This window comes from Betta splendens, chromosome 22 (assembly GCF_900634795.4).
Source record: "Betta splendens chromosome 22, fBetSpl5.4, whole genome shotgun sequence".
Taxonomy (NCBI): Eukaryota; Metazoa; Chordata; class Actinopteri; order Anabantiformes; family Osphronemidae; genus Betta; species Betta splendens.
The window spans coordinates 6,963,790-6,991,216 of record NC_040900.2 but is presented as its reverse complement, the minus strand read 5'-3'; the positions used below and the strand labels follow the sequence as shown (position 1 = coordinate 6,991,216).

At 46.6% G+C, this 27,427-nt stretch overlaps 3 protein-coding genes across 4 annotated transcripts; 1 reads left to right on the top strand and 2 right to left on the bottom strand.

Annotated features, from left to right (window-relative positions):
* Window positions 1–1,494: 1,494 nt before the first annotated feature.
* Window positions 1,495–15,058, bottom strand: atr (ATR serine/threonine kinase). Its single transcript, XM_029139883.3, is given in 53 exon segments — window positions 1,495–1,855; window positions 1,991–2,096; window positions 2,190–2,341; window positions 2,466–2,582; window positions 2,584–2,620; window positions 2,765–2,921; window positions 3,011–3,161; window positions 3,351–3,494; window positions 3,599–3,799; window positions 3,896–4,030; window positions 4,178–4,300; window positions 4,302–4,408; window positions 4,495–4,592; window positions 4,696–4,838; window positions 5,014–5,193; window positions 5,286–5,445; window positions 5,594–5,779; window positions 5,849–5,961; window positions 5,963–6,027; window positions 6,111–6,202; window positions 6,336–6,427; window positions 6,504–6,668; window positions 6,776–6,942; window positions 7,031–7,202; window positions 7,277–7,414; window positions 7,503–7,623; window positions 7,753–7,868; window positions 7,997–8,110; window positions 8,188–8,394; window positions 8,496–8,621; window positions 8,702–8,795; window positions 9,078–9,221; window positions 9,312–9,442; window positions 9,532–9,627; window positions 9,720–9,749; window positions 9,751–9,810; window positions 9,901–9,996; window positions 10,069–10,263; window positions 10,352–10,507; window positions 10,652–10,823; window positions 10,944–11,044; window positions 11,184–11,380; window positions 11,493–11,589; window positions 11,591–11,750; window positions 11,869–12,067; window positions 12,193–12,345; window positions 12,429–12,592; window positions 12,676–12,852; window positions 13,077–13,216; window positions 13,305–14,212; window positions 14,318–14,470; window positions 14,645–14,736; window positions 14,854–15,058. Coding segments are annotated over 53 exon segments (7,803 nt in total). The 5' UTR covers window positions 14,907–15,058; the 3' UTR covers window positions 1,495–1,705.
* A 471-nt stretch (window positions 15,059–15,529) lies between these two features.
* On the bottom strand, window positions 15,530–21,688 carry LOC114848587 (plastin-1-like). Of its 2 annotated transcripts, XM_029139208.3 has the most exons (17): window positions 20,932–21,688; window positions 20,245–20,388; window positions 19,968–20,058; window positions 19,242–19,402; window positions 19,041–19,170; window positions 18,830–18,962; window positions 18,656–18,737; window positions 18,125–18,290; window positions 17,579–17,721; window positions 17,396–17,491; window positions 17,130–17,325; window positions 16,964–17,042; window positions 16,752–16,866; window positions 16,533–16,666; window positions 16,335–16,458; window positions 16,135–16,268; window positions 15,530–16,065 (listed from the first exon to the last, which is right to left on the bottom strand). In XM_029139208.3, exons 2-17 carry the CDS (start codon window positions 20,248–20,250, stop codon window positions 15,927–15,929), a joined length of 1,929 nt encoding a protein of 642 aa, XP_028995041.2. In that variant the 5' UTR covers window positions 20,251–20,388; window positions 20,932–21,688; the 3' UTR covers window positions 15,530–15,926. The 2 variants fall into 2 exon arrangements, with proteins under 2 accessions (XP_028995041.2, XP_055361628.1); XM_055505653.1 differs by having other exon boundaries at window positions 17,396–17,721.
* An 18-nt stretch (window positions 21,689–21,706) lies between these two features.
* Window positions 21,707–27,401, top strand: LOC114848586 (glycogenin-1-like). The gene is made up of 6 exons (XM_029139207.3): window positions 21,707–21,842; window positions 23,795–24,105; window positions 24,193–24,355; window positions 24,805–24,931; window positions 25,052–25,289; window positions 25,852–27,401. Exons 1-6 carry the CDS (start codon window positions 21,713–21,715, stop codon window positions 26,017–26,019), a joined length of 1,137 nt encoding a protein of 378 aa, XP_028995040.1. The 5' UTR covers window positions 21,707–21,712; the 3' UTR covers window positions 26,020–27,401.
* Window positions 27,402–27,427: the final 26 nt, after the last annotated feature.

Below are 27,427 nucleotides of genomic sequence, written 5' to 3'. Positions count from 1 at the left end.
TTTAATGGCTTTTATGGGTTTTTGTGTGTGCCGTTTGCGTGTGTGTGCGCGTTTTAATGACCGGAGTCTCTCACCGGGGTTCGGCTGCAGCAAAACCTCCGTTTGCGAAACGATCTTGTCCGTCCAGGTCTTGGTGGCGTTCCGCTAGGGTCAGGAGCTCGTCAGACCCGGGTCCAGCTCTGTCCTGTCCGCCTGTCCGAGGCTCTCCCCTGGTGTACTGCAGCCAAATGACCCGAGATTAAAAGGGCCATTAGGGGTTTAAGTGCAGCGCTGAGTCGAATCGTGCACATGCCAGGATTGTAAAACTAAACGATGCCTATAAGAGCTTTATGTGCTTGTTGTGCACTTCACGTTAGTTAATCCTACTTTAAACTACTGTACATAACCTCGTTTTACTCACCTGAACCGCCCGGTTGATGAACTTGACCAGCATCCACGGCAAGGCGCGTCCAAATCCATGACGCCCCAAGGTCCGCGCGCTCAGCCCCGACCGGTGCACGCACGCGACGTTTAACCCGAACCGAGCTAGCCGCTAACCGCTAACAGCTAGCCGCTACTATGCCACATACAGTAGGAGCCGCCTGCTTGGTCGACACTCTATCCTCCAGCCATGCCGAGCGTCTCCTCGGTTGAGCCGCTTGTATTTACAGCGCGGTTACGTCTGAGAGCGGCCACTGTCCCCTGGAGGGTGTATTTAACAGCATGTGTACAGTTTAACTACGTAACATTTAATGTTACAATATTCAATTTTCACATCTTCACACTCAAAACATGCGTAACCTACATTCAACAATCAAATCTAAATTGTATTAATTGTCTAATACAATGTCACAATTGGCAGGATTTCCTAAAGCCTTGTGATTGACAAGGGCAGTCCCACACTTCCGGTTAGTTTACGACGCCACAATAAAAGCATAGTCTCCACCGGCTTCTGTTACCAAACGAGGAGAACTAAAAACATCAAGTAGATTTTTTTTCTCTGTTACTGAACCGAATATGGTCACAGCAAAAATACACCAATCAGTAAGTCTGTTGTCTTCCCACTGAGAAGCCTCCTAAACGACCGCAAAGATAATCCCATGCAACGAAATGTCAAAGCAGGGTCACCCAGTGATATAAAATCCAGTGATTGCTTAAAAAATTCCCTCTCGTAACAAAATTATTTTCATCCAGAGGCGAGTTGGAAGAACAGCCACACATTAACAAAGACAAGGAACACGATAATTCAAAAATACAGTGATGTTCTGAGTGTCAGAACTCATGGCTACACAAGAGAACTACTGGCACTCTGTTGAAGAAACTCCACTTGCCTCACGCTGGGAATCCAGTCAACAATCTGTCCTCATACAAAACAACAAGCTGACTGCACCATTTGGTGTGTCTGTGTGTGAGCAGGGAGATAAAAAAAAAGAGATGGGATTAAAACAGTCAGCTGACCGTCTGAGGTCCACAGGAAGTATAAGAGGGGATTAGAAGGCACAAACACCTATTGGACACGTTTTAGATATGGACTTTATTATAACAAAATGAACAGAAATGGACCAAATATAGTTTCCAGAAAATAGGAAACAATTGTTGGAAACATAACTTATTAGTGAAATGGCTTAGAACATAGGGGACGTTTTTGTGCATTTTATTGCGAGCTGCTCACTATCATTTTATAAATACAGGTTTGTGTTTTACAAATATGGCCCCCCAGCCCAGATTACATCAGGCAAAGCAGTTTGACATCTGTGGCCTCCTGTATGAGGTAGTGCACATGTCCCTCTATAGAGAGAGGCAGACCCAGCACTTTATTCCTGCTCTTTATCACTCCCTGCAGACGCTGCTCGATGTCACACACATGGGTTTTAGCCTGGCAGGGAAGGAGTAACACAGTAACAAATGAGTTGTTAGCAGTCACATGCACCAAAGAGCAGAATACTGCTCAAAATACTATAACAAAATAATAATCAGGTAAAAATACTTGAAGATAATGTTATGCAGGCACCTTTTCATTGACTATCTCTCCAGTCTCGTTTGCCTGAGTTTTGGAAAGTCCTTTGGCTTGTTTGCTCCACTCCACCAGTGGGTCGTGAAGGAAGGTCTTAAGCACACTTACAGGGGAAAACACCAACAGAACATTTAAACTCTGTTAAAAATGATGTATTAGATTGTATAAATAAATAAATAAATAAATAGCTGTGCACCTCATGAGCGACTCTCTTTGGTCTCTCATTAGTCTAAGAGTGACCTCACAGGCCTGTCTGAAGAGGCCCTCGGTGCCCATGGGTCCCATAGCATGGACCATGTTTTGGGTCAGACGAAAGGAAACCACCTCAGGCACATCAAATGTCTCCCCCTAGTGCAAGAGGAGGAGAAGGAGCATGAGAAAAAGCTTAGAAAATACTTACATAGATAAAGTGTAAAGAAATGTTTGCTTACTTAATATTAAATATTTAAAGATAATGTGGGATAATACAAACCTTGTTGAACAGGCAGTTAAAATCAACATGCACACACTCTCCTGTGAAAGAGTCAAAGAGGATGTTCTCTCCGTGGCGATCTCCCAAACCCAGGACGTAGCCCACCATGGACATCACAAGCGGTAGAGCGACAGTATGCAGAGCGACTACTGTACCTGGAAAACAGGACAAGGAGGGTAACTCTTCAACCCTGAATTTAATGTGCTGCAAAACTTAAATTAAACCAATGGGTGACTGATGCTCCTCCTATAACACAATAAGGAATGTTCCCAGATGCCCTTCTAAATGTAAATTTGTACCATGACGTAGGGTCTGGGAAAGTCCGGAGGAACCACTCATGGAAGACTGGAGGGTGTTGTGCACACAGCACATCTTTGTGGATTCGAATCTTCTCCTCAAAGGGAGCTGTCTTCGGTAGGATAAGCTTCCTCAGCTCTTTACCTGAGAGACAGATTCCTAAAACACACAAACACAGTCAAATTAAATCAACTCATTAAACTGAGAGTTTCGCCCTGCTTCTCTTTATGGCCTGTATGTAGGGATACCTCTCTCCTTATATAGCTTAGTGAGGATGTGTCGAAGTCCAGCTGTGTTGTTGACCCATTCAATGATGCCACACTCCTCGTTTAGTGGAATCACAGCGTAGGTCCGGATATGCAGCTCCCTGCGCCTTGACTCTGCATCTTTACGCAGGCACTACACACATAATGAATTTCACAGAGTAACAGTTTAGCATGTCTAGCGTATATTAAGTTATTGCTAATGTTCACCTTTTACAATATACATGATATTGACAGATTTTAATGTTTAAACATGGTTGTGTTGCCCAGTAAAATAATACTGTGTATGTAACATTTAGATATTTCTTTTTAAGAAAACACAAACCTTGTTGATGAGGCAATTGAACTCCATAAGTCTGCAGTCCTTCCTCAGGTCATCTTTAGGTTTACACATCATGGTGTAGCACCGTCCGTCTGAACCCTTCAGACTTATCTTCTTAGGCTTCTGCAAGGAAGCCAAGATCTCCACCTACACACAAACAGTCTGGGGTTAACAGGCATATATCACCTCGAGAGGACTCTGTGATCAGCAAACGACATAAAACCAAATCATCAGTCAACTCAGTGCCTTACGGTGTCTTCAAAGCCATCCAGGTACGCCCAGTGTCCAGGGAAGGCATCGTGCCGTGTGTTTGCCCCACCTGTAGAGGGGAGTGTAGGGATGAGGACCGCCTGTAGTGGGATCAGGATCTGGCTAAAGGTTGGCTCCTCCACCAGCCGTTTCAGCTGCTTGAAGTGAGTGCTCATAGTGAGGGTGGTGCTGGTACCATCCACCTGGAAAACGCATTAAATGTCAAGTAGACAAATATCCCTTTATTTTTAGTGTAAATGTATACATTTTACATATGAAGTAATATTTTGTGTGTGTACCGGCTTATTGCAGAGCTCCAGCAGCTTGTCAGTGAGCCTGTTTGCATCTCCAATGAATTTCTCCAAAGACGATTTAAGGCTGATGGCTTTTTTAAGAATCTGATTACAACGGTTCATTCGCATGGGGTAGGAAGACTAAGAAAAAAACAAACATGTTTAGAAAAGCAGGTGGTCATTTCATGGCAATAAATATGTGACTTGTCATTTGAATATGTGCAACTAAATGAGCTATGCACACAAAACAATGATTTATGACTATAATGAATAATAATAAAAACCCACCTTGGACACAGCCGTCATGAGCCACATAGCCTGTTGGGGATATGCCAGGAAGACTTTAGCCACGATGGTCATGAGGACGGTGAAGACATCATCACTGGAGTGACACACCCTGGAGATGAGCTGGGGAGAACGCAGTCAGGAACTGGTACGGGGCCAGGTTGTTACAGTGCTCATTCATAGCTGCGTTGATTTTGCCCAACTCCTGTCGCATCTGTCTGTCTGTTCGTCCAGCTGGAGCGGAGGAATATTTAGGTCCGATTTCATTTTAAACAGACACAGTAAAGTTTATTTTATGAGAGTGAAACTGGCCACTGTACCTTTCTCACATTCACACACTTTGGCGCCAAAATCCAGCCACAGGGACAACATACGAGGCATGGCCTGGTAGATGTACTGGTTTCCAAACTGCAAAGCTCTGCACGGGAAAAACAAACAAAGCCTCAGGATTACTGCAGAATTGCTTGCTTACATCTAGGCTGAAATAAAGCATTCGATGGGCTCTTTGTCCTTGCTCTTACTTTCCAAAGTATGTAACGATGTATCGAATGAGGTTCCCCTGTTTTTCCAACTTGTTATCTGTCACCATCGGCATCACTTTGTCATAGTATTTAGCCAGGTAGAAGTTTCCGTCTTCCCACTTAGGGAGAAGGTTCGTTACGTCCTGAAAAACACAACATGCATCTTTTAACACAAGGGCTTTAAAATAGCAAAGTGCGGGTGAATATGTAGAAGCTTTATATGATATATCAGTAGCAGCCACACCAATCACACTTAATCCCTTTCATTCCCAGCACAGTTGCTTATGCCTTCTATTGTCTGCAAGGGAGGGTTTTTACCTTGTAAGCTTTCATGATGGCATTGGACTCAAAGTTGGCTGTCTCCTCCATGAAGCGGCCCACCAGCAGCATAGCCTTTCCTTTTGTCTGCAGGCTGCGAGGGTCCATCTCTGGCTGGTCATCAGGAAAACACTGAGCAACGCCCTTCTGGAGGACAATAAGTGCCTGATGTACATCGCCCTGTTGACAGAGCCACACAGAACGCTTGGTTAGTAGTTGTCTTGCATGTGTGCTGGTGATTGAAGTTGCTTGAATTTCCAGATTGATCCGACCTTGGACCAAAGCCACTTGGCCTTTTCTGTGACCAGCTCTGCCAGATTTGCGTTTTCTGCATTCAGAAGAGCGTTAAAGGCAGTCTGGTGGTGTCCTGCCTTCCTGGCAACACGAGCACTCTGCAGCCAGCACTCCCCCACCAGCTCCTCACTCACAGGCCTGAAGAGCAAACACAGGTCCCTGTTGCTTAATATGTGGGTCAAAACACAGAACCTAAACTACATAAAAACAAAACCTGTTAGAGGAATATAAATTGGACTGTTGAGTGAAACCTCTGTACAACTGAAAGAAATAATAATAATATTACTGTGATCCTAGGCTAAGCAAGGCACGCCGCAGGGCCAAGATTGGCTCCTTGGCCCTAAAGGAATTCTGGGTCATCTCCAATCGATCCGACCAATGAGGAGGCAGCTGGTTCAGGCTGGGGGTGGAGCTCTCGCTTTGTTTCTGCAGCTCAGTGACGGTGTGCTCCAACTCGCTGAGCATGTGGAGTCTACGGGGATACAGAGTTTAGACTCACAACAACACAGACTATACAAATTGCTAATCAATCCACACAAACCTGACGATGTACTCGTATCCCCTTTGGTAGGTTCCACATTCATAACTGGCCGCAGACAGAGGGACGACTTGCTCTTTTCTTACGAGCTTCAGCTTCTCGTAGAAAAGTCTCAGCGTCCTGCTTCTTAGCCGACAGCAGCAACTGGCCGAGCCGTACGCCCCAGGTACTGGACTGACGATCTGAAGGCAGAGCAGCAGTGCAAATACTGAGTCACGACTGTACAAACACAGAAGAACATCTTTACTCTGATGCATTTACTCACCTGAATCCAAGTAATCTTCTACTTGGTCCCATTTTCCAAGCTTCCAGGCTGCCTCCACCCTGTAAGTGTTAAGCTCTGACTTCCACTGGTCCCTACACAGGTGTTACACAGAGTTCAGATGAACTAAACACAATACTCGGCCAAAAGTGTTTCAGATATGCTTAATTATTTTACTTCTATTGAGGAATATGGGGAATAATTTCTATGTATTTGCATGTGTCTCACTTGTTGGCCAGCACACCATTGACCTGGGTAATGACTGTAGAAAGCTGTCCCAGCCCCAGCATAGATGTCATCACGCCATGATAATGCCCGATCTACACACAAAATCAATAACTCAAATGGTCAAAAGAGGATTATATCAAATATATAGAGTCAAATAGGTTACATTACTTGGTCTGACTCCAGCTGTATGGCTCGGTCGTAGCAGGCAGTGGCGTCTCGGAGCAGGCCGATGCTCTCGTGCTCCAGGATCTGTTCCCTTAGAGACGGCTCCTCCCTCCTCAGTGCATTGACCCCCCTCACCCCATCAGGTTCGTGCATAGCTGCGTATAGTGTCTGTAAATGTCAATAATAGAGCTCAACCACAGCTATGTTGTTATAGCAGGAAACAAACACTTGTCCTAGATGTCCATAGATGATGAATCATAGACTTGTTGTCTGACCTGCAGAAAGGTAAGATGGTCCTGCACGTTCTCCTTGTTTTCCAAGATGTAGGATTCAAAGTGCATGAGCGCACGAGTGTATGCTTTGGACCGTAGAGAGGCTTTGGCCAGAACGTCCTGTGGAATACCCTTTAGGAACGCTACCACTCGCTGATACTCCCCATTCTCTGGAATAACAGTTTGAATTTGTATGTATATAATTAAGTAGTGAACAACTGAGACAAAGACGTCAAAGAACCAAATGGTGTCTTTTACCATTGTTTTTGGGCTTTGAGTAGAGAACGTGGCGGCTCCACTGTGTGAGGTGAGACAACATGCTGAACACGGTCTGGGTGCTGAGCTGTGACAGGCTGGACGCTGCCTCCTGGACTCCACCTTCTCCTCGTGCATCACCCTCTGTTAAGACAGCCAGCATCTCCTCCGTCACCTGGAAGAAGAATGTTTTTACTGAAACTACAAGACTTCCTCGTGTGCACACTAGGCGTCCAGACAGGAACTCACCTCCTGCTGTTCTTTAGGCGTGCAGCCCAGCAGCATATAGAGCAGAATATGAGGCAGCAGATAAATTGTGACTTTGTAGTCGTGTTTGATGATGAAACTGCAGCAGGTGAACACTTTGCTTGCCAGCTCATGTCTCACCTGAAACACACAAAACCCAATCCTAAAAGCCCCTAACAAGTTAACTAGGTATTTGAGAGAAACTGAATTCAAAGAGAAACTTTATAACCTTGCTAATGAGGTATCCAGCCCAGGTGGCTGACCAGTCTGAGAACCTGCTGCCTCTGTTGCTTAGGTACACGGGCTTCTTCACTTTAGCCCAATTCACCTCCTTCTGACTGCTCTTATACCTGAAGGAAGGATAAAAGATAGAATCAAACGCAATATTATACAGATAAAGAATAATGGTGTGAGTGAAGGAAAGGAGAAGTAAGTATAAAATGACAAAAAGGGAAGTGTTCATGAATTTAAATGAATACCTGCTGTTGAGATGTGGTTCCAGAGTTTCCTGGATCTGCTCTGGGAATCTCCTCCACAAACGTCGACCTGGTGAGTCAGTGCGACCATCATGACAGTCAAAGATGGACAGTAGCTCCTACAGTGAACATAAAAGCTAACTGGTAAACAGGCGACACAGCTATGATACCAAAAACACAACAGAAAAAATGCACATACATGAAACAATAGCAAATCAAAAGTCGGCTTGTTAATCTGCATGTGTACCTGAATTGCATACGCAGCCGAGTCCTGTGCTCTCACATTGTCAGCATATGCCAGAAAAGTTCTGGTGAGTTCGGTCAGCAGGTCGTAGGCGAAGTTAGGATCCTCAACTCCACTCTGTCACACAGCACACCTAAATTTTACTATTGAAAGAAACCGCTAGTCAGCACCTGCTCATCAGTTGCCTTTCTCACCACAAAGGTGTTGCGATCGCCGTGGGTGTGTGTTCGCGACAGGTCCAGACGTCCGGGATCCACGGCCCCCAGCTCCCCCAGACACTCCCCACAGAGAAGCCTGGCCTCCGGAGAGGAGTCCTGGCAGCCCTTTAACAGCACGGACACCACGTGGGAGATGACCGGCTCCACGGCCTCGCTAGCACAAACCTGTCGTAGCAGCCACTCCTGTAATCCAAAACACACCAATAACATCACAGTTTATTTGAGGTTTAGAGGCAGACGAGTGCAAAAACAGTGTGGGATTTTTTGTATGCATGAGCGTGTACCTGGTTGCTGTGCATCAGGTCCCTGAGGCTGGTCAGTGCATGAATCCTGACGTCAACATTCTCATGCTGAACAGCTCTCATAGAGAGCTGCAGTGCTGCGGCTAGGTCACTGCTGCTGGCTGTCAGCTGGTTGAAAATGCAACAGGTCAGTTTGTTTTCACGTGTAACCTTCAGTTTTTCACTGACATTCCCACATCCACACTGACCTTCTTGTAGTTCTGCAGCACAGTGTGGATGTCTTTAAGCTCAGGGTGATCTGGCAGAAAGTAAATCTCGTGAAGGTAGTCTTTGACTTCCTCCCTGTGATGGAGAGACTTTATTAGGTCACTGCTGTCAGAACAAAGCAAGGCATTCCTGAAAGCCACAGTACATCACACAGATAAAAGCTTTGTTTGATGTTAGAAAGATCTTTTTTTCATTGAGGTCTTTAGAAGCAACGATCAATTCCCACTATCTCTAACTTCACAAGAAAAACGTATTTCGCACAATATTATGATGGCTGATTCTTAAGAATAAAAGACATGGACAATTGGTTTAGTCTTCACTTGAAAGCCTTAATACTTAAGCAGGCCACCGTCTTACTTCTTGTCCAGTATCAGGAATCGGATGATAGCAGCGGTCTCTTTGGGTTGCAGAGTGATCAAGGGCAAGAGAGCAACAATCACATGACTCAGTAAAGGGCCAAGATGTGCAGGCTCCACGCTCCTCACAAAGCACTCCCACGTCCTGAGCACACAGACGAAAGACATGATTACAAGGATGCACAAGTGTACATTTACCACAGATACCGTTGGTTGCGCGTGTGCGTGTACTTACTGGCAGCAGAGCAGAGGAAAGTCTTCTCTGTATCGAAGGCCGGTGCGCAACGTTGTCATCATCTTCACTCTGACAGAGCTGATATGTTTGATGCCCACCAGTTGCATTAGTGCAATAACGCTGGTTAGCACCTACACAGAAAAAATGCAGCGGATTTAGTTTTATACTACACAAACAAAGCAGATGCAGTGATGAGGACAAAACATTTGCCTTCACTCACCAACTTTTTGCGGTCCTTCTCTCCTGCACTGGAGCTGAGCAGCTGCATGTTGAAGAAGGCAAGAATTCCCAGTAGCTTTGGCTGAAGGTAGTTTGCCTGTTATACAATGAAGTGAAATAATTTTTAAAAATCTCTCAAAAAGCACATTTTGTAAAATCCATATCTTGGTGAAGCTGTAAGACATTTACCATTCGTTCTCTGGTGGTAATATCTCTGGGGTCCCTGGTACGGGTCATCATTGGATGCAAAGGAGGCTAGGATTGCCAGACCATTAAATACCTATAACACATAATGTGACTAAGTTTTAACTCCTGCCATGTATGAGCAACAAGGGCATCTGTGTGTGTGTGTGTGTGTGTGTGTGTTCACCTGTTGGTAGTGCTCTCCCAGGCGCAGTAGCAACTCGTTATGAAGACCCTGGAAGTCTTGCCTCAGCAGAGAACCCAGTTCAATTTCAGTTTCACTCTGGATGACCACACATTAAGTCAGAGAAAGCTTTTCACACAGCTGAGCTCACACTATTACTGTATTACATACCTGTAAGTAGTGGAAGGCCCTCTCTAGCTCCTCCTTGGTACAGGAACAGACCAAATGGCTGAAGATATATTTAAAGTTGTTGATGAGGATCTCTCTCCTGTTCGCCTTCAGCTCATTAGCCAGAGTACGAATGAGGGTGGAGCCTGTGGAGCTCGCCTTTGCTGCCAGGTAAGGTAGTAACACCTGGAGCGTCCTCTGCATATTCAGTGCACAAGTAAGCATAAATTTATCAATGTATAACTATGGTATCTGAGTAAGTAGTTTCATGTGTCACTGCACGTACAGTGAGGAAGCGGTGAAGGTCTGGGAAGTCAAAAGCATGTGCGATCTGAGCCAGGATGTCCAAGGCCAGCTCCCTCTGATTGGCTGACTCGCCACCCTGATCTGGTGTGCTCCGAAGGGCCGACACGTGACGCGAGTGCAGCGACTCCACCAGGAACTTTATACACACACAGTGGCAGGAAACATACACAAACCATTAACTACAATCGCATGGCAAGATTTGTAAAGTGTTTCTTCAGTATTAGAACCATTCTTTACGAAATAAATTAACTTATAAACTGACTTTAAGTCAGTGTAGTACCTGACAGATGGGGTTCTTGTACTGACTGAAAAGGGTCTGCAGTTTGAGGCCTTTGGCTGTGGCCAGAGCTCTGATTTGAGTGTAGGCAGCTACAGATATTGGGGACGACTTGGAGAGCAGACAGTGGAGCAGTCTCAGCAGAGAGAATGACACCAAATTACCCTGAGATGCTCTGGTAGAGAAGGAGATAGTGATGACAACTAATTAACAAAATAGGTATTCAGCAATACGTTATGGTACATTACACTACTAGAACGTAATAATTATCGACTTGATAGCAAATGACCTCTACCTGCCAATCTCTCCTGTGGTGAGGATGAGTGTGTTGCGCAGACAATCATCTCTGTTGAGTTTAGCATTGTTGAAGGCCTCCTTCAGACGAGACACCAGGAGCTGGTTAAGGAAGAAGGTAAAACATGTTAAATTTCCCCTTGTTTGAAGAGTCAAGGGCCTCAAACACCTTAATTACAGCTTTTTGCTTTTCAAGAGTCTAAGGCACCGACTATTGAGTATTGCCACTAAATTCACTCACCTCACTCAGAGAGCCTTGGTCTGAGCTTTGGTTGGTCTCTGTTAGGAGGAAACGCACCGACTGGCTGAAACGTATTCGTACAGCTGGATCTGCATCCTCCAATAAATCAATCAGGGCACAAAGAACTGCCTGAGAGTGGCTGTCTCCACCAAGCAGACTCACATGCTGGCAGAGGTGAGGCAAAGCTTCTAGAAAAGCTGAAAAAGAAATAAATATTCCATGTATCATTTCTCTTTTCGCCAAAATGCTACATGCAACTAATAATCCTAATGTTCTTTTGTGCTGTCTGTATATTACAAACCATAATACCTTGTTTAACACTACTGTGTTCTTGTTGTCTGAGCAGTGGCAAAAAGGGCCTGATAACAGAGGTTTTGAGGGATGGAGATATTTTCCCAGCATGCTCTGTTTGCAAGGCTGAGGCGGAGGCAGAGGAGTTTATGAACATGGGTGGACTCCGTGTGGGAGACACTGAGGTGGGACAGGTCTGACTGGATACAGCTCAGATCACCCACGATCCTGGCAAGCTCCTTCTTCACCTGTACTGAACTGTCCTCAAGCCTAGGACTGCAAATACAACATTTATACAATGACACACTATAATTCATGGCCATTTAAACATAAATAATATAAAGCAAGGGAGAAATTTGCATGTCTGTGGAGGTGCAGGACTTATAGTACATACAGCAGAACAGTACTGATGAGATTGTGGTGTGTGCTTCCCAAGTGGTGCAGAAGAAGAGGGAAGGCCCTCACTGCTGCCGCTCTCACTACCTCATCCAAACTCTCCAGTGCTTTGGAAAACACAAACACGCGCCACGTCTCACAAACACAACGATGCAGGTGGGCCAACAGAGACACGCAGTGTGCCTGGACCTCAGGTGCTGCAAAGACAGGCAGGTCAAAGCTGTCACAATTCTAAAATAACCCGTTGAGAAGTTTAAATATCATCATTCCGCCAGTGACTGTTAAACTGGTTTGAACTGTGTTATGGAGCAGTAAAACTCACAGTAACAGAAGCTGAGTCTTTGAGCCAAGGCACAAAGCCAAGAAGGAAAGCCAGAACTCCTATAAGCTGAGGCTGACTTGTTCTCACACACCCATGGAAGTGACAGGAGAGCGCACACACGCCGCTGGAGCCCGTCCTCACCTTGGCTGTTTGCTAAATTCACAGATAATTTGGCAGTAATTAGAAGTCTCTACTGTAATTTAAGAAATCTGTTCTACATATGCGTTCATCCTTACTTGGCAGGAACAAGACAGCATCAAGGATCCTGACAGTGGTGCTTACAGCAGACCGGTAGAGGTTCTGGTTTGTGACAGCTTGAGATCTCCCTTCTAACACTGACTGACAGCTCTTCAGAGCCCTGCCCAGAGTCTCAGCTGGCGCCCAAACAGAAGGAGACGAGCTGTTAATAGAGGAGGGAAAAAAAACGACAAAATTCAAGAAAAAGATGTGTGGACTGGGAAGATGTGCATGTTTGTGCAATACCTAGTGGGAGAGGAATAGAGGGCTGCCAGGTGGAGAATTAGGGCCAGACCCTCCAGAGCAAAGAGCGTCTGTGTGGTTTCTGCTTCAGCAGAGTCTGAGTTCAAGTAGGTCAGCAGTTCCTCCAGCCGATTGTTTGCCACGGCCCAAACCTCATTGCAAACACGCATGTCCGCCTCACTTAAGACACAAAATAACTGTCAAGGTTTTCATCAAATCATATGAACTGTAGTAAAACACTATGACGTGACAGTATGACATTTGTGTAACAATTGTTACTTTATATAGTGATATAGATTCACAAAACTCAGCATTAAAAGCAGTGCATTTGTCAACAAATGTTTTTAAAAATAAAAAAAAAAAATAACAAAGAACCACACAAACTGTGCTGACTTCATTTGCACCTTGCACTTTTTGTTGTCTTGTTACTTGAATCTCTGGTAGATTTGCAGAATTTCTTGGCAGCAGTTTCCCCATTTGCTGACTTCTGCCTCAACAAAGCAGTCTCAGCCTTTAATGCCGCTTTGAGAAAGCCCTCTGCACACTGCCAAACACACAAAGGGTAATGTAAAATGTTCCCAAAAAACGTGTAGGACAATGTACAATAGGAGAAGATGTGAAACATAAAGTACTTCTGCCTGATGTTCGGTTCCAACAGTGCACGCCAGCGTCCTGCAGACCTCTGTGACTCGTTGCCTCCTTAACAGTGCTGCACTGTCATAAACTGGCACAACAGACACCAAGAAGCTGAATAGGAAGCAGAGTGATTCTGTAACCTCCGTCCCCAAGTGGACACCGGCTCCTCCGAGCGTGCAAACACACTCAAACACCTGTGAGAGGTGTATGGGCTGAAAGTGTGCATGGGAGGCAGCAGACGACTGAAACACACAGCGAGTCAGGCGTAGCAGCTCTCCTCCATAAGGCTGAGTTGCATCTAAGTGTGTGTTAGCTGTGCAGGAATGTGTTTCCAGCAAATGTATGTATGCAGTGAAGAACGTGTGGCCTTGAACTTCAGGAAACCCTCTCAGCTCCACCAGTTGTCGCAGCATCACCATAGAGAGTTTTTTCAACCTGGTGTTTCCACTTGCCAGGATGGAACAAGCTGTGTCCCAGGCCACACTCAGGTCACGAGGAGAGGCCACTCCTCTAAGGGCATGAGTTATGACACACATTATTACGGCAATCAGTGACTCCAAGGCAGCAGGCGAAGAGAGAATAAGGGAGGAAGGGGTGAGGTATGAGGAGGCACAGTCAGAAGAGATATTAAAACATTGGAGTGTTACAGGCCATTGGCTTTGTGATTGAATCTTCACAGTGTGTCCAAATCCAGCTAATCGGGCAATGTGTGCGTACAGGATGTCGCTGAGGTCCTTTGCTAAAAATAATAGCTCCTGAGTGAGGTGGCTGAAGATGAACAGTGCCCTGACTCTCAGAGTGTGAAGTAAAGAGCCCAACACAGCGGAGACTCGCCCATGGATGACGTCACAGTCTGGTGCTGCAGCAACACGAAGCAAACGCACTGTCACCCACTTACTAAAGTCTGAAAGAGAGATGACAGGATGTTATAGTATAAAAAACAAACAGAATAGCTATGGAGACTAAATCTGCAATAGAACATGACATGACTTAGAGAAGTATGACCTACTAGTACAGCTCTGTGTGGTGTCAGGGTATTCGGCAGGCTGGCAGGCAGGGTTGGCGAACATCAAAGATGATGATTTAACTATATGTTGCACGAAGTCCAACAGCATCACACAGGCTGGCTCTGAATTGGACTTCTTATTCAGACCAAGAGCAACTGGGAGGACACAGACAAGAGATGCGGTACAATAATTCAGACTTACAAAAAGTAGGAGAAGTCGACAGGTGACGTACTTTATTAAGTTGTTATTTACTACGGGACAGAGCTGTACTGTCAGATATATGTTTTATTTTGTCCAGCGTCTGTATGTACGCAATGCTCTTCTCTTACCGACATCCACATCTGTGAGTATCCTGTCAATGAACTGACAGAGGATCTGTCGAGGTTTCTGCACCGCCTTGTCATATTCAGACGCACTGGCACTGCAAAAATACCAACACCTGACGTTATTTAATCTTCTTTATTAATTAACTTTAGCTGTTTGTTAAAAGTGTCTGACTGTGCCTGTTAGCAGCATCGCCTTTAGCCTGGGCACTCACTTAGCTAGCTCCTGCAGAGCAGGTATCATCGCGGACATCTCCAGACCTTCCATTTTTACAGCAGCTCCGTGTCGTTATTCGAACAAATTCGTTAACACGTCACATAAAACTTGTGTCTACATTTTTAGACCTTGAAATGACACCGTGTCACGTTCACTCTGTGTTTCAAAAACTTTCGCTCCAAAATGACGTTTTTGTTTTTGTACGGAAGCCACCGAGGGCTATTTAAAGTCGAACGGAGTATGGCGCCCCCTGGCAGCATTCTTGGTAGTTGCTTAATTTAAGACAATACTTTCATGTTTTTATCTAATTTTCTTAAATCAATGTTTTACACGACTGTATGATTTATTCGTTTGTTTGTTTTGTAATATTATAACATTAATGCTATAAAGGTATAGTTTAATATATCATATCACCTTCTACTACCTGACTTTCTAAATTCAAATAGAAATGAGGACATCATAAGTGAGTATTACGTACAATAAAATTGAACTTAGGGGGAATTTTGAGGTTGTGTGTGTAATTTGTCCTGGACGATGCCCCATATTGTGATATTTTCAGGTCAGCATTTGTTTAAACTACTTTAGAAACCTCGTCTGTACTGACACTAACATATGTCACAGTCTATCTAGAATTTCTGACAAGACACATATAATAACATTATTACAAACATTCAAAAGATTCTTTGTTTATTAAATAGCAATATGAATGACCAACATTTACATACACTTAAAATTATTCTCGAAACGAAAGGTGTGTTAATGATTCAGTATCTTTTCAATCTCCTTTTGCAAAAGGAACAAGCAGATGAAATGTCCTAAATATCATATTAAAAAGAACAACTACGCATTTGTCTCATAACATCACAGAGGATAATTCTGCTCATGAGAGATTATTCTAATTTAGGCTTTTAGCCTTTACATGAAATGAGAACAGACAGCAGCCTCCCCACTGTCTAGTAATTACAGCAAGGCAAGTCAAATATAAGAAATAACAATTATGATAAAAGTGTAAATAAAAGATAAAAACTGCATTAAAACACAATGTTTATCTGTGGTTAACTCATGCTCGTTTCAGCGGTTGACCTTTTTCAAGCCGTGGCCCATGAGGCAGGCGAACACCGTCAGCACCATCTTGGGGTTCACTTCCACCAAATCGTCCGGCAGCGCGTAGACCCGAGCGCCGATCTTCCGAGCCAGTGATACAGCATACCTGGACGAGAGCGCGAAAGGTCAGAGGACGAGGAACCCGTGATGGACACAGAGATGTGGGACGTCTTACTTGGCGTTGTCCAGCTTGTCTGCGTCCCTCAACACTCCTTTCTCGCCTCTCTTCACCATGTCCCACTTGACAGTGCCGGGAGCGATGGCGTCGATCAGGTCAATGACAGGTAAACTGGTGCTGATCAGCTTGTCCTGTTAGAATCAGGTGTAGTCATCGGTCTATTTAGACAAAACACGCGCTCGCGGGCGAACACACACCTTGAAGCTGCTGATCTGCGTGTCCTTGCGTTTCTGGCTCAAAGTGGTGTTGACCCAGTTGAGAATGATCTGATCGCCGGCTTTCTCTCCATCCCCAAGATCGGACAAAACCAGAACCGTGTACCTGAAGCGGAGAAGGCAGAGGCGTCAAGTACCCGAGGAGGGACCCGCTCGCTGGGATCAGACTACTTCCTGTACCTCCTCATCAGCTGCCAGACCAACGCCAGGGTGTGAACCTGACTCCCCTCGTTGAGGTTTTCTCCCCCGACGCCCACTAGAGAGAAATGTGCTACGTCTCTGCCCAGCTTCACCGCATAGTTACAGTTCTCCAGCTACGAGAATGTGGAAATGGAGACAACACATGTTTCTCAGATTGGTCAAACAGATCAGTGCCTTTGCTGTATTGCATTGTTTTACCATCTTCATGTTGGCCCCCAGGGCAGGATACGGGGCGTTGTTGACGCTCTTCCAGTTCACAGGCACGTTAACCTTCTCATAAAGCTGCAGGATCACCAGCCCGTCACACAGATCACTGAGAATAACATCAGCCAACACAGAAAGTTCAATCGATTCAACCGTGACCCTGTCAGTCGACCGATGAGCCAGAACCGAGCCTGGTGGCGACGTACTGGTACAGGTGGTTGACGTATGGATTGACGCCCAGGGAGTTGATCCAGTTGCGGAATGTTTTCTCCTCTCTGGTCTCACCTGGAAAAACGTGGACGTCAACCATGATCGAAATCCAATGCGTTGTTTTCATTTTGAAGTTTGGAGCCACTGACGGATGCGTCTCACTTTGTATGTGTGGCGCGTCGGCGTCGCTGCTCGGCGCCTTCTGCAGGGCCGGGTACGTGTTGTACAGGTTGGCCACGAAGGCCATGTTGAGCTTGCTGTTCCCAGACGTGACGTCGTGCGGAGACACGAACTGCCTGCAGTCGATCCGGGCCGCTTGCTGCAGCATCAGCTCGGCCCGACGCTCCAGATCACGCTCCTGCACACAAACACGCGGAACATGGAACACACGGAACGAGCTGATGCGAGGACGCCGAGAGGCCACGCACGTTCAAGCCGCTCATGTCGATTTTGAAAATCATCCTATGCTGATGCTCCTCGTGGGAGGTGATCTGGTCCAGCAGGTAGAAGTAGGCCCGCGAGTCCTGGGGGAGGAGAGAAGACAGGGTCACTGTGTGTGTGTGTGTGTGTGTGTGTGTGTGTGTGTGTGTGTGTGTGTGCTCAGCAGGGACCTTTATGTCCTCGCTGAAGTTCCTGATGGTCTGCGTTCCCGCGTTGCTCAGGTGATAGTTGACCCAGCGCAGCAGCAGCTCCTCGGGGGAGAGAGACATCAGGTGGTCGAGCGTTTCCCCGTCTTTTAGGAGGCTCATCAGAGCTGGAGACACACGGGTCAATCAGCACAAGTCTCTTACCTCGGAGTTTTCATAAATGATAAATGATCATTTTCAAGGCAGGAGCCTCTGTATCCTAGTCTTAACTGTCTTAAATTCAAGCTTGTTGTTGAGTGATCGGACTCAACAACAAATCAAATGGCCACAGGTTAAATATTAGATAATATACAATAAAGCAAAGGTGAAGATATTATCCTGAAAACTGAAATTAGAACTTAGGACAGTTGTTGTACTTTTACTTTTATTACGGCTGTATCAGAACTGATGTGTGTGTTTCTGTGTGTGTGTGTGTGTGTGTGTGTGTGTGTGTGTGCGTGTCTGCGTGTCTGCGTGCCTGTGTGTGTGTGTGACTCGTTTGCCTCGTGCCAGGCGGCGTGTGCCACCGACCTTCGTTTCTGCTGATCTCTATGTCGGCGAACAGGCCGACCTTGATGACCTGCCACAGCAGCCCCAGCACCAGGTGGGGTTTCCCGGCCATCAGATCATGGGCGTCGATGTTGACCACCGTGCAGCCGATCGCTGAGGCGGAATTCAGAGCCAAGACCAAATTCTCCTACAAGTGCATCGTGATTATACGTCAGCGTTCAGTCAGAGCCAGGGTTTGACTAGACATAATCCTCGTCACAACATCTATTGTAACAGCTCAGCAAAAACAAAGAATGTGACCTCAATCCTTCAATAATGAATAACTTATTAGACGCCAAATAGAGAGCTAGCGTACAGCGACTATTTTAAAGGCTCATTCCGTGCATCTGATTTTTTACTTATCCATAGCGACAACAACAACAATAATAGTTTATATTTAACTCTTTTTTTCTCTTGCTTGTCTTATGATGACTTTATTCATAAAGCTCATGGTGCGTGCCAACATTTCATGACATTACTTTGTGTCTATAAGACGCCAGAGCCACAACTCACTGTCATTTTGAAGGTGGTGAGCTTCTTTGTGTTGATGACTCTTTCGTCGACCGTGTCGGGCTGCGACAGGTTGATCATTTTGCTGAAACGGAGTGCAGACAATCGCAGCATTACAGCTTGAACCGTGGCCGCCTCGCTGTGAAATGACCCGATTGACCCCATTGCTGGCGATACCATAGCAGGATTCCGTCGCGGACGGAGCGGAAGAGGCTTTCATCGTCCGGGTTGATGGGCACCAGATGTTGACAGTCTGGGTCTTTAGCTAAAGATTTGTTGATCCAGTTGACAAAGGCCACTTTCTCCTCATCTAAACATGAACACAACAGAGGAATAAGAGTCGCCGGCAGCTGTTTTGCTGGATGCACCAACACACGCTGTCTCTCACCAGAGTAGGAGTGCTGCGTTCCCTCACTGGAGACTCCAGACGTTCCCCCGAAGGAGCGGATCCCGTCCCTCCTCGTGACGGTCTTCTTGAACGTCTCGCTGAACTCCTTGCTCTTCAGCTCCTGATAGATCTGAACACGCGCAGGCGGCGTTAGTCCGCGGCCGCGGAGGCCGGCGCTCGCTCGTGGGCGTCAGAACTCACAGAGACGAACTCCTCGAAGCTGATCTTCTCGTCCTTGTTCTTGTCCCCGGAGACGAAGATCTCGGCGATCTCCCGCACCTTGTAGCCCGGCAGCGAGAAGCTGGCCTCTCTGAACAGCTCCTGGAGCTCGAAGTCGCTCACGTAGCCGCTGTTGTCGATATCTGGGCACCAAAAACAGGCAAAGACAACACACTGTATATAGACAATCATGCAATGCAACAATATTTTGTCACATGTGGACATTTGTAATAATCAGAGTAATATTTCTTCAATATTAATTTTGTATGTATGAAACAGAAATTCTGAAAACATATTCAGAATTTCACAATCGTTATCTCAGCAACTATTAGATGATCAAAGTTTAGGTGTTGTCTATTGTAAGTGACTTTGTCAGTAGCTCATTAATGGCCTAAAATCTGTCATATCGTCTTTAACTGCTGATCTTGTAATTACTCATTAACAATAATAACTTGATCTCATAATCTCAAAAATGTTTTATTGTGGCATCTCTCTCTCTCTGACACACACACACACACACACACACACACACACACACACACACACACACACACACACACACACACACACACACACCCACAAACAGAATGTATGCATGCTCATAACTCAAAGTAATAAAGGCCTCTTGCGCACTTTATGGCGAGCTGTAAAGCTCTTACTTTGGTCCCAAGTGTAAACTCAGCTTGCGGGTGTCGCTGTGAAACACACCGATTTTATTGAAGGCCTCTCTCAGTTCCTCCAGGTCGTCTCTGGAGATCTGTGTGACATGGTTCTCCATGGCGGGTCCCGCTTTGTTCCCCTGAAAACGTCACACACTTGAAGCCTTGCATCACATCAGACTCAAAGCAGGAGCGACACGACTCCTGCAGCAGGAGCGGGCTTCAATGCCACAGACCACGACTCGCTCAGCATTGGAATAAAGTCACACATCTGAGGTTCCACGTACTGTAAAGCGGCTGTTTGTCGGACAGATAGCAGCGCGTACCTTCATAAGAGCCCGTGTGCGTTTCCTCTCAGTCCTGCCTGGAGTTCGAACCCCCTTGGTGCAGATGCCTCAGCTGCAGGAGTGGAGCCGTCCAGAGGGAAGTGACTGTGGAGTGGCCCGGTGGACCTTTGGCCGGGCTGGACCCTGAGACAGGCGGAGGCTGACAGTTAACATTTAACACCTCCGCTGTGTCATCATCATTATGCGGTCCGAGGGCACATCGCTACACCAGCAGCGCAGCGGAGGAGCAACAGGTGCGTGCTCATGCGCGAATGGTGATTTAAAAGCATTTAAAGGGAAACAACTACAGCGACAACATCATTTTCCACATATATATATATATATATATATATACATATACATAAAGCGGTTCTCACGCTTCGGTTACGCCGTCTCCTGTTGCTTTTGAACGAGGCACAGTCACATTTTGCTCACACCCATATCCGTCAGACATGTTTAAAAGATGAGGCCTGTGTTTGTGCCACACAATGCAGTGTAACCCGAGGCACGGAGCCAACAGCGTCCCTCGCATACACTACAGCATGTGGCCTTTAATGCAGCTGCGCTTGGTTAGAACCACTGATGCGAAGCTCATAAAGTGTCATCTGAAGCCATTTCCATTCATTACACAGCGTTAACCTGTGCTGGAGAACAACAGTGGAAGGAACGGACGCGTAAGGAGCTTACGTTCAGTCCCAGACAGGCTGAAGGTTCTTAAAATTCTTCAGCTTCTTCTTCTTCTTCTTTTTATTTCCCACGTGTGTAGATCTTGGCCATTGCTCGTCAGCTCCCTTTTTCTGCTTCTAACGCGTCTCTCTTCTGACCTCCAACACAACTTAAAAGTCCAGGCGATGCGGCGTGAATCCCCCTCGGCCAAGAAAAACACATTTTTTCTAACTTCTCCCATAAAGAAGCTGCTTGTTTCCTCTTAATCCACAAAGCCGGGGGACTCCATCTTCCCACCTGCCCTTTACTGTGATGTAGCTCTGTTTCTTTTCAGACACCTGATCTGCTCAGTTTCACTCTGTGACTCTGAGGTGATCTCCGGTTACTCCCTCCTCCTTATGACGGGTCTCCGGCAGGCACTCCACCTCTATCCGGTGAAGTGGACCCTGAGCCAGGACGGGTTCCGATGGGTCCAACGGCTCAAAACTTTCACATGGGCGTTTTGTATGATTCAGTGGCTCATAAAAGCACACAAGCAGAAAGGTGAAAACCACAGAGATGAGCTTCTGCTCACGTGGGCCACACACCGCTGCGAGCAGCTGATGACTGGTTCCGGTCCAGTCACGCACTGTGGGAGCCGTGGGACCCCACATGCACGCGTTCACTGTTTCTCCCAAGTGATTGACAATCAAAGTGCAAACATCATTATTATTATTGAACACATGACCTCGGGGAGAGCGACAGAGAGGGAGAGAGGGACTGAGGGGGCGTGTCGGCTGTCACTGGTCACGTGACCCGGAAAATGTGGGGCTTAATTCCTGTGTTGGACTGTTCCCAGCTGCTGCGCTTTTGCCCTTCGCAGTGCAAACCCGCGCTGTGCTCCATCACGACCTCCGACCCCCGGCTGGACTCTCCGCTCCGCACCATGTCGGGTAAGACGCGCCGGGCTCCCTTCGACCTTGCGGCCGTCGCACTGACGCAAACATGGCCACCCCCGGACCGGGACCGGGGCTGCGCTGTCCGTCCTACGCTCCCCGAACGTCGCGAACGCATCGAACGATGCAGCCGATGGAGAATCGGCTGCAGCGATTTTTGCGAAGCAGAAGCGGCGCGACTTTTATTCCGTCGTGCAGTTGCCGTTGGCGTCATTATGAGGATTTGGATGCATTTGATTGGATTGGCGCTGTAGCGGTTTGGACCACAGTAAAGCGGACGGTGGTATAAACCAACACTTCCGGGTGGAATTTACAAAGTTAAAGCTGGTTTGGTTATACAGACGTTTATAATATTATTTAAAACATACATTTGACGTGTTCTCGTGTTTTAAAGTTAATTGTCCAAGTTGTGCTGAATTTTTTAGGGTTCGTAACTTCCTATATTTAGTTTAGGATTAAGACTAACGAGCAGCTGGTTCAGATATGTACTGTCATGAGGAGGGTTTAAAGAACAAGAAAAAGACTGTTGATTCTTAAACAGTCACTTCATCTTTTCCCTCAAATAAGATACAAATTTGGGAACATTTTAATGTAGCTCAAATTTGGCTCATTATTGTCCTGGGGGCTTCAATGGGCCTCTGTCTTCCCACAGCTCATAAAACTCTTTCTCACTGCACAGTGACGGTCTCGTGAACACAAATAAAGTAAAATTAGAATTAAGCACAGAGAAAGTAGACATGGGGCGTTTATTTAAAGCTGCTCCACGTGGAAAGTTTGAACGTCATAATCAGCTGCTTTTATTTTTTAAACTCGTGTTTAACGGCTTCCTGCGTTAATGCTGACTTATTCGTTTACGCTCATTGCGGACGTGCGCTCCAGAATGTGACTTCAAAGTTGTTTTAAAAACCATATAAGGCTCGTTGTGTCACACTTTTTGTAGTGTATTTATATTTATGGGACTTCCGGAAAAGTAATTTTACACGTAGGGGCTGATGTCCCAAAACATGTGATTAACCTGTGCAGTGTATTTACCCACAACAGCAAAACTGACAGCAAATAAAGTATATGGGTGTGTTTTCAGTACAGGTTGTCCACAAAAATTGTATTGAAATTTACTTTTTAGGATTTACAACTGTTTTCGTAAATCTCTGTACCCAGACGTTTAAGTTCCAGCACGTGCTTTCTCTAAGGCCTGGAAGGTGACAGTCAGTTTATAGCTCCCTGAATCAGGCCTTAGCAACCGTACAACCGCGTCACGCTGATCAGGTTTCCCAGAAGCCCCCGTTCCTCCCACATTCAAGCTGACCGTCTGCAGGCTGAGCTGGCTCTAACACACCCCTCTCGTCTTCATGTACTTCATGAATGAGAGAAATCATTGTAGGCCTGCAGATGGTGACGCAATAGATCGTATAGTATTGACAGGACGTGACAGCGGATTAATGTTGTTTATTTTCAGATCGGAAGACTTGATTTGATTATTGATCAGAGTTTGATCTGCAAGTTGTCAGCTAAATGATTATTTTTTGCTAATTTTGGGGAGGATTTGTCAATTTAATGGCTGATTGATGATTAATGGGTCTTCTTTTATGTGAACACTGTAGAACAGAAGATAATCACGTGTGGAGGAGTTTAGCAGGAATCTTGGAAGCTGGATGGAGGAATTTACTTGTCTATGCTTTAGGCTATTGTTAACCATGAATAGACGAGGGTATCTCCTTTTCAGGAGGTTTATCAGTACCTCTGGTCTGTCATTGTTGTTTTGACAGGTCAGTAATCAGGGTCATGGCCTGGGATGAAGTTACACTAAATAAATGTTTTTTGTTTGCCTGTGTTATTTTTACTTTCAAGGTTATTTTATAACCTTATCTTATTATAAGATAAGGTCGATTTAACCTTTTTATAAAATACATTTTGAAACCACATTTAAAAAAAATGTCTTCTCCATACAGACCAAGCTTTTGTGACACTGGCCACAAATGACAGCTATGTGAAGGGAGCGCTGGTCCTGGGTCAGTCGTTAAGAAGCCACAACACCACCAGGAAGCTGGTCGTACTCATAGGGCCACACGTTGCAGAGCCCTGCAGGGATGCGCTGGGCTCCGTTTTCGACGAGGTGTGCGTGGTGGACGTGGTGGACTCGGGCGACGCGGCTCATCTGGCCCTGATGAAGCGTCCAGACCTGGGAGTAACCTTCACCAAGCTGCACTGCTGGACTCTCACGCAGTACAGCAAGTGTGTGTTCATGGACGCAGACACACTGGTGAGAGACAATGTGTAGAAGAGAGCGATGGTGAAGAGTCGCCTCGTCGGCAGGTTGTCACCGTGAATGTCGTTTGTCTTTATTCAGGTGCTATCAAACGTAGATGAGCTCTTTGAGAGGGAGGAGCTGTCGGCGGCGCCGGATCCGGGTTGGCCCGACTGCTTCAACTCTGGGGTCTTCGTCTTCAGTCCGTCCAAGAAGACGCACGAACAGCTCCTCGCGTTCTGCGCTGAAAACGGCAGCTTCGACGGTGAGACCTGGACCCTCGCGCTCCGTTCCCCCAGACGTGCCCTGTAACCGTGAAGGAAGAACGCTTTCTATTCACGCTTGCAAATTAAATGCATGCAGGGCCCAGGAATAGTCTGATGTGATGGCCTTCATGGGAACGCTGGGGAAAGGTCACCCTGCCTCTCTAAATTTAGAGCAGCTTCCACTCGCTGTCTGAGCGAGAGTCTGACTGTGCTCTGTGTTGACTAGGCGCTAATCTTAACCTGCTCTTTGTCTGCACTCGCAGGTGTGCATGGACATGTCACATGCACTCACCATATAGTATGTACATACAGCGGCCTGTCAAGCCTCTCTTTCTATTTATAAATGTCCTAAAGGGAATATAGAGAATGTGTTAAGTGACGTGTGATGAGTTCCGGCTCCTCTCATTTTGCTCTATTGAGTAAAACTGTTGCGTGTCTGCGTCTGCAGGTGGAGATCAGGGGGTTCTCAACAGTTTCTTCAACACATGGGCGACGGCAGACATTTCCAAACACCTTCCCTTCATCTACAACCTGAGCAGCATCTCCATCTACTCCTACCTGCCCGCGTTTAAACAGTCAGTAAATGCACGGGCCACTATTTTGCCTCCGCTCACACGTCAATGCCCTTGTTTGTTTGTGAATCGCAGCGGGCGATGTCGCGCGATGTCGCTCAAGCGCTGACCGGGTTGTTACAGGTACGGTCACGGGGCCAAGGTGGTGCACTTCCTGGGCAAAGTGAAGCCTTGGAACTACGCCTACGACGCCCAGAGGGGCGAGGTCAAAGGTCACTCCCAGTCCGCCGACTCCAGCCAGCTGCACCCCGACTACCTGCTCATGTGGTGGCAGCTCTACACCAAGTCTGTGCTGCCGGTGCTGCAGCGGGCCTACGGCGACGCGCCCTTCAACAGCGGCTTCATCGAGGCCACGGAGGACGTAAGTCTGCAGCCTGCGTGTTTACTTGTTGCAGCTTGTTGCATATTTCCCAGGTGCGTAAACCTGTCGTGCTCTGAAATTAACGGCCTGTTAAAGTGTCACATTCGCGCATTAAATCCACCCATTAGGGGAGAATGGAAACACGCTAGACTTTCAGTTCTCACAGGTTAAAAAGTGATGACTGAGGGCGAGTGTGGAGCAAGAACGCAGCCGTGTCACAGTTGGAACTCAGCTGGTAGCAGTCGCCGTTACAATGGCGCAATGACTTTACTCTTTTGTCTTGAGTCAGTGGCTTTAAAGGAAAGGAATATTAGGCAACCTGATCGCCGCACCTACTGCAGCCACCTCACAGCAGATGACTGTAAACCTGCTGCTTGCCCGGAACACGCTCACTTCTTATCTGCTGCAAGGCTCTTGCAAAATGTCTTGCTGCACTTTGACTGACGAAAGGATCGTGAATTCCCCTCTGAGGAAATTCCAGCGGAGGAGGGAACATCAGACCTTATAAAGCGCTGCTCTGGCCTGTCATTAAACCGTTGGTGCGTGTCTTTTTGTGTTGCAGAGTGAGCTTTGCGAGGATGTGACGGAGCAGCCCGCGGCCTCTGTCCCTCCTCCCCCGAAGGTCTCGTCAGAGGAGAGGAAGCACCGCTGGGAAGCGGGCCAGATCGACTACATGGGCGACGACTGCTTCGCCAACATCGAGCGGAAGCTCAACTCCTTCTTGAAGTAGCGGGGGGGCGGGCGAGGGAGCACCATGGACGGAGAGAGAGCACCGGCTGACGCTCTGTCGGGGTGGGGGGGGGGGCGTGCGCCACCACCCGTCATTAGCAGGTGACAGGACGGCTGCGTCTGCGCAGCCTTAAGCTTCACTCTTTGCGTCAGTTCCACTGTCCACGCACTCTTGGCATCTTCGTTTTTCCACCTAAAAGAAAAGTTTGACATTTGGGGATTGCGCTGATTCACTCGGTTGCCGACGGTGAGGACGAGAAGATTAATATCACTCGCATGACTGTGTGACTGTTTGAAGCTCGTGCCCGATAACGTCATCTGTGTCCTGCACTTTAAATGCTAAAAACTTCCACGCAGATGCTTGTGAGGTGATGAAAGTACATTTAAATAGACACATTTAAACTGCTCAAGCACAAATATTCTTTCCTACATGGGCTGGTTCTCTGCTTAAAGTTGCTATTTATCTATAGTGTGAATTGAGTCAGATGAATGTTGGTAGAACTTAATCTTTTCATCCAGCTCTGGGCAACAAGAAAGTGAATAAACAGCTGCTTCCCCGAATGCTGTAACTGTTCTTTTAAGTGTTCTGGTGCGTCCGATGGAACCGGATTCACAGCCCTTCGTCTTCCTGTGGAAACGTTCAGCAACAATACAAACTTGGATCCTGGATCGTACCACGCCGCCTCTCCTGCACTAAACCCCTCCACCTGAACCACTTTTCTCCTGCGGTCGGTCCCGCTTCAATCCCACCATGTTCACCTCAGCGGAGGACACGGACGGATCTGTGCCTCCGACACCCGCCAGCTCCCCGTGGCTGCAGCTTTGTAACGTCTGGTGTCGTATTAGGGCCGGGCCTGTTGTTGTATTTGCATGGCACAGAGTTAAAACTTCAGTCAATAAAGAGACAAAAGTACATCCCCTGACATCTTTAAGTGATTTCATGTGTTTGTGTTGCCCCCCAGACACATGTACGCGTGTCCTGCATGTTATCAGACCCACAGCCGTGTCTTTGTGCCATGACCTGGGTTTCATCGGTTCCTGTCTCTAGTGTTACCGGCTGCCTTATTGCCTTTCACTGTTTACAATACCTTATTTACTGTAACTGCTGCTAGTACCGCCACAGATTTCTGTTTCCTTTTTCTGTTAGATAACTCTTTTTTTCCACTGCAGCTGTTTGCTCTTGAGCTATAATCTGTAACTTCCTAGCTGTAATTGAAGTACACTCCCAATTCCACTAAAAGCTGCCAAGCTTGAGGGAAAACTGTCTGGAAAGGTTATTAAATGGAGGAAGTGTAGTGAAATCAGTTAATACAGGTCTGTTCTTAACCCCAGATGTTAATGTCCATCACTGTAAAAGTGCTAATAAAGAACTGATTAAATCCTTCTCGTCTCACTGTTATGTTTTTTCA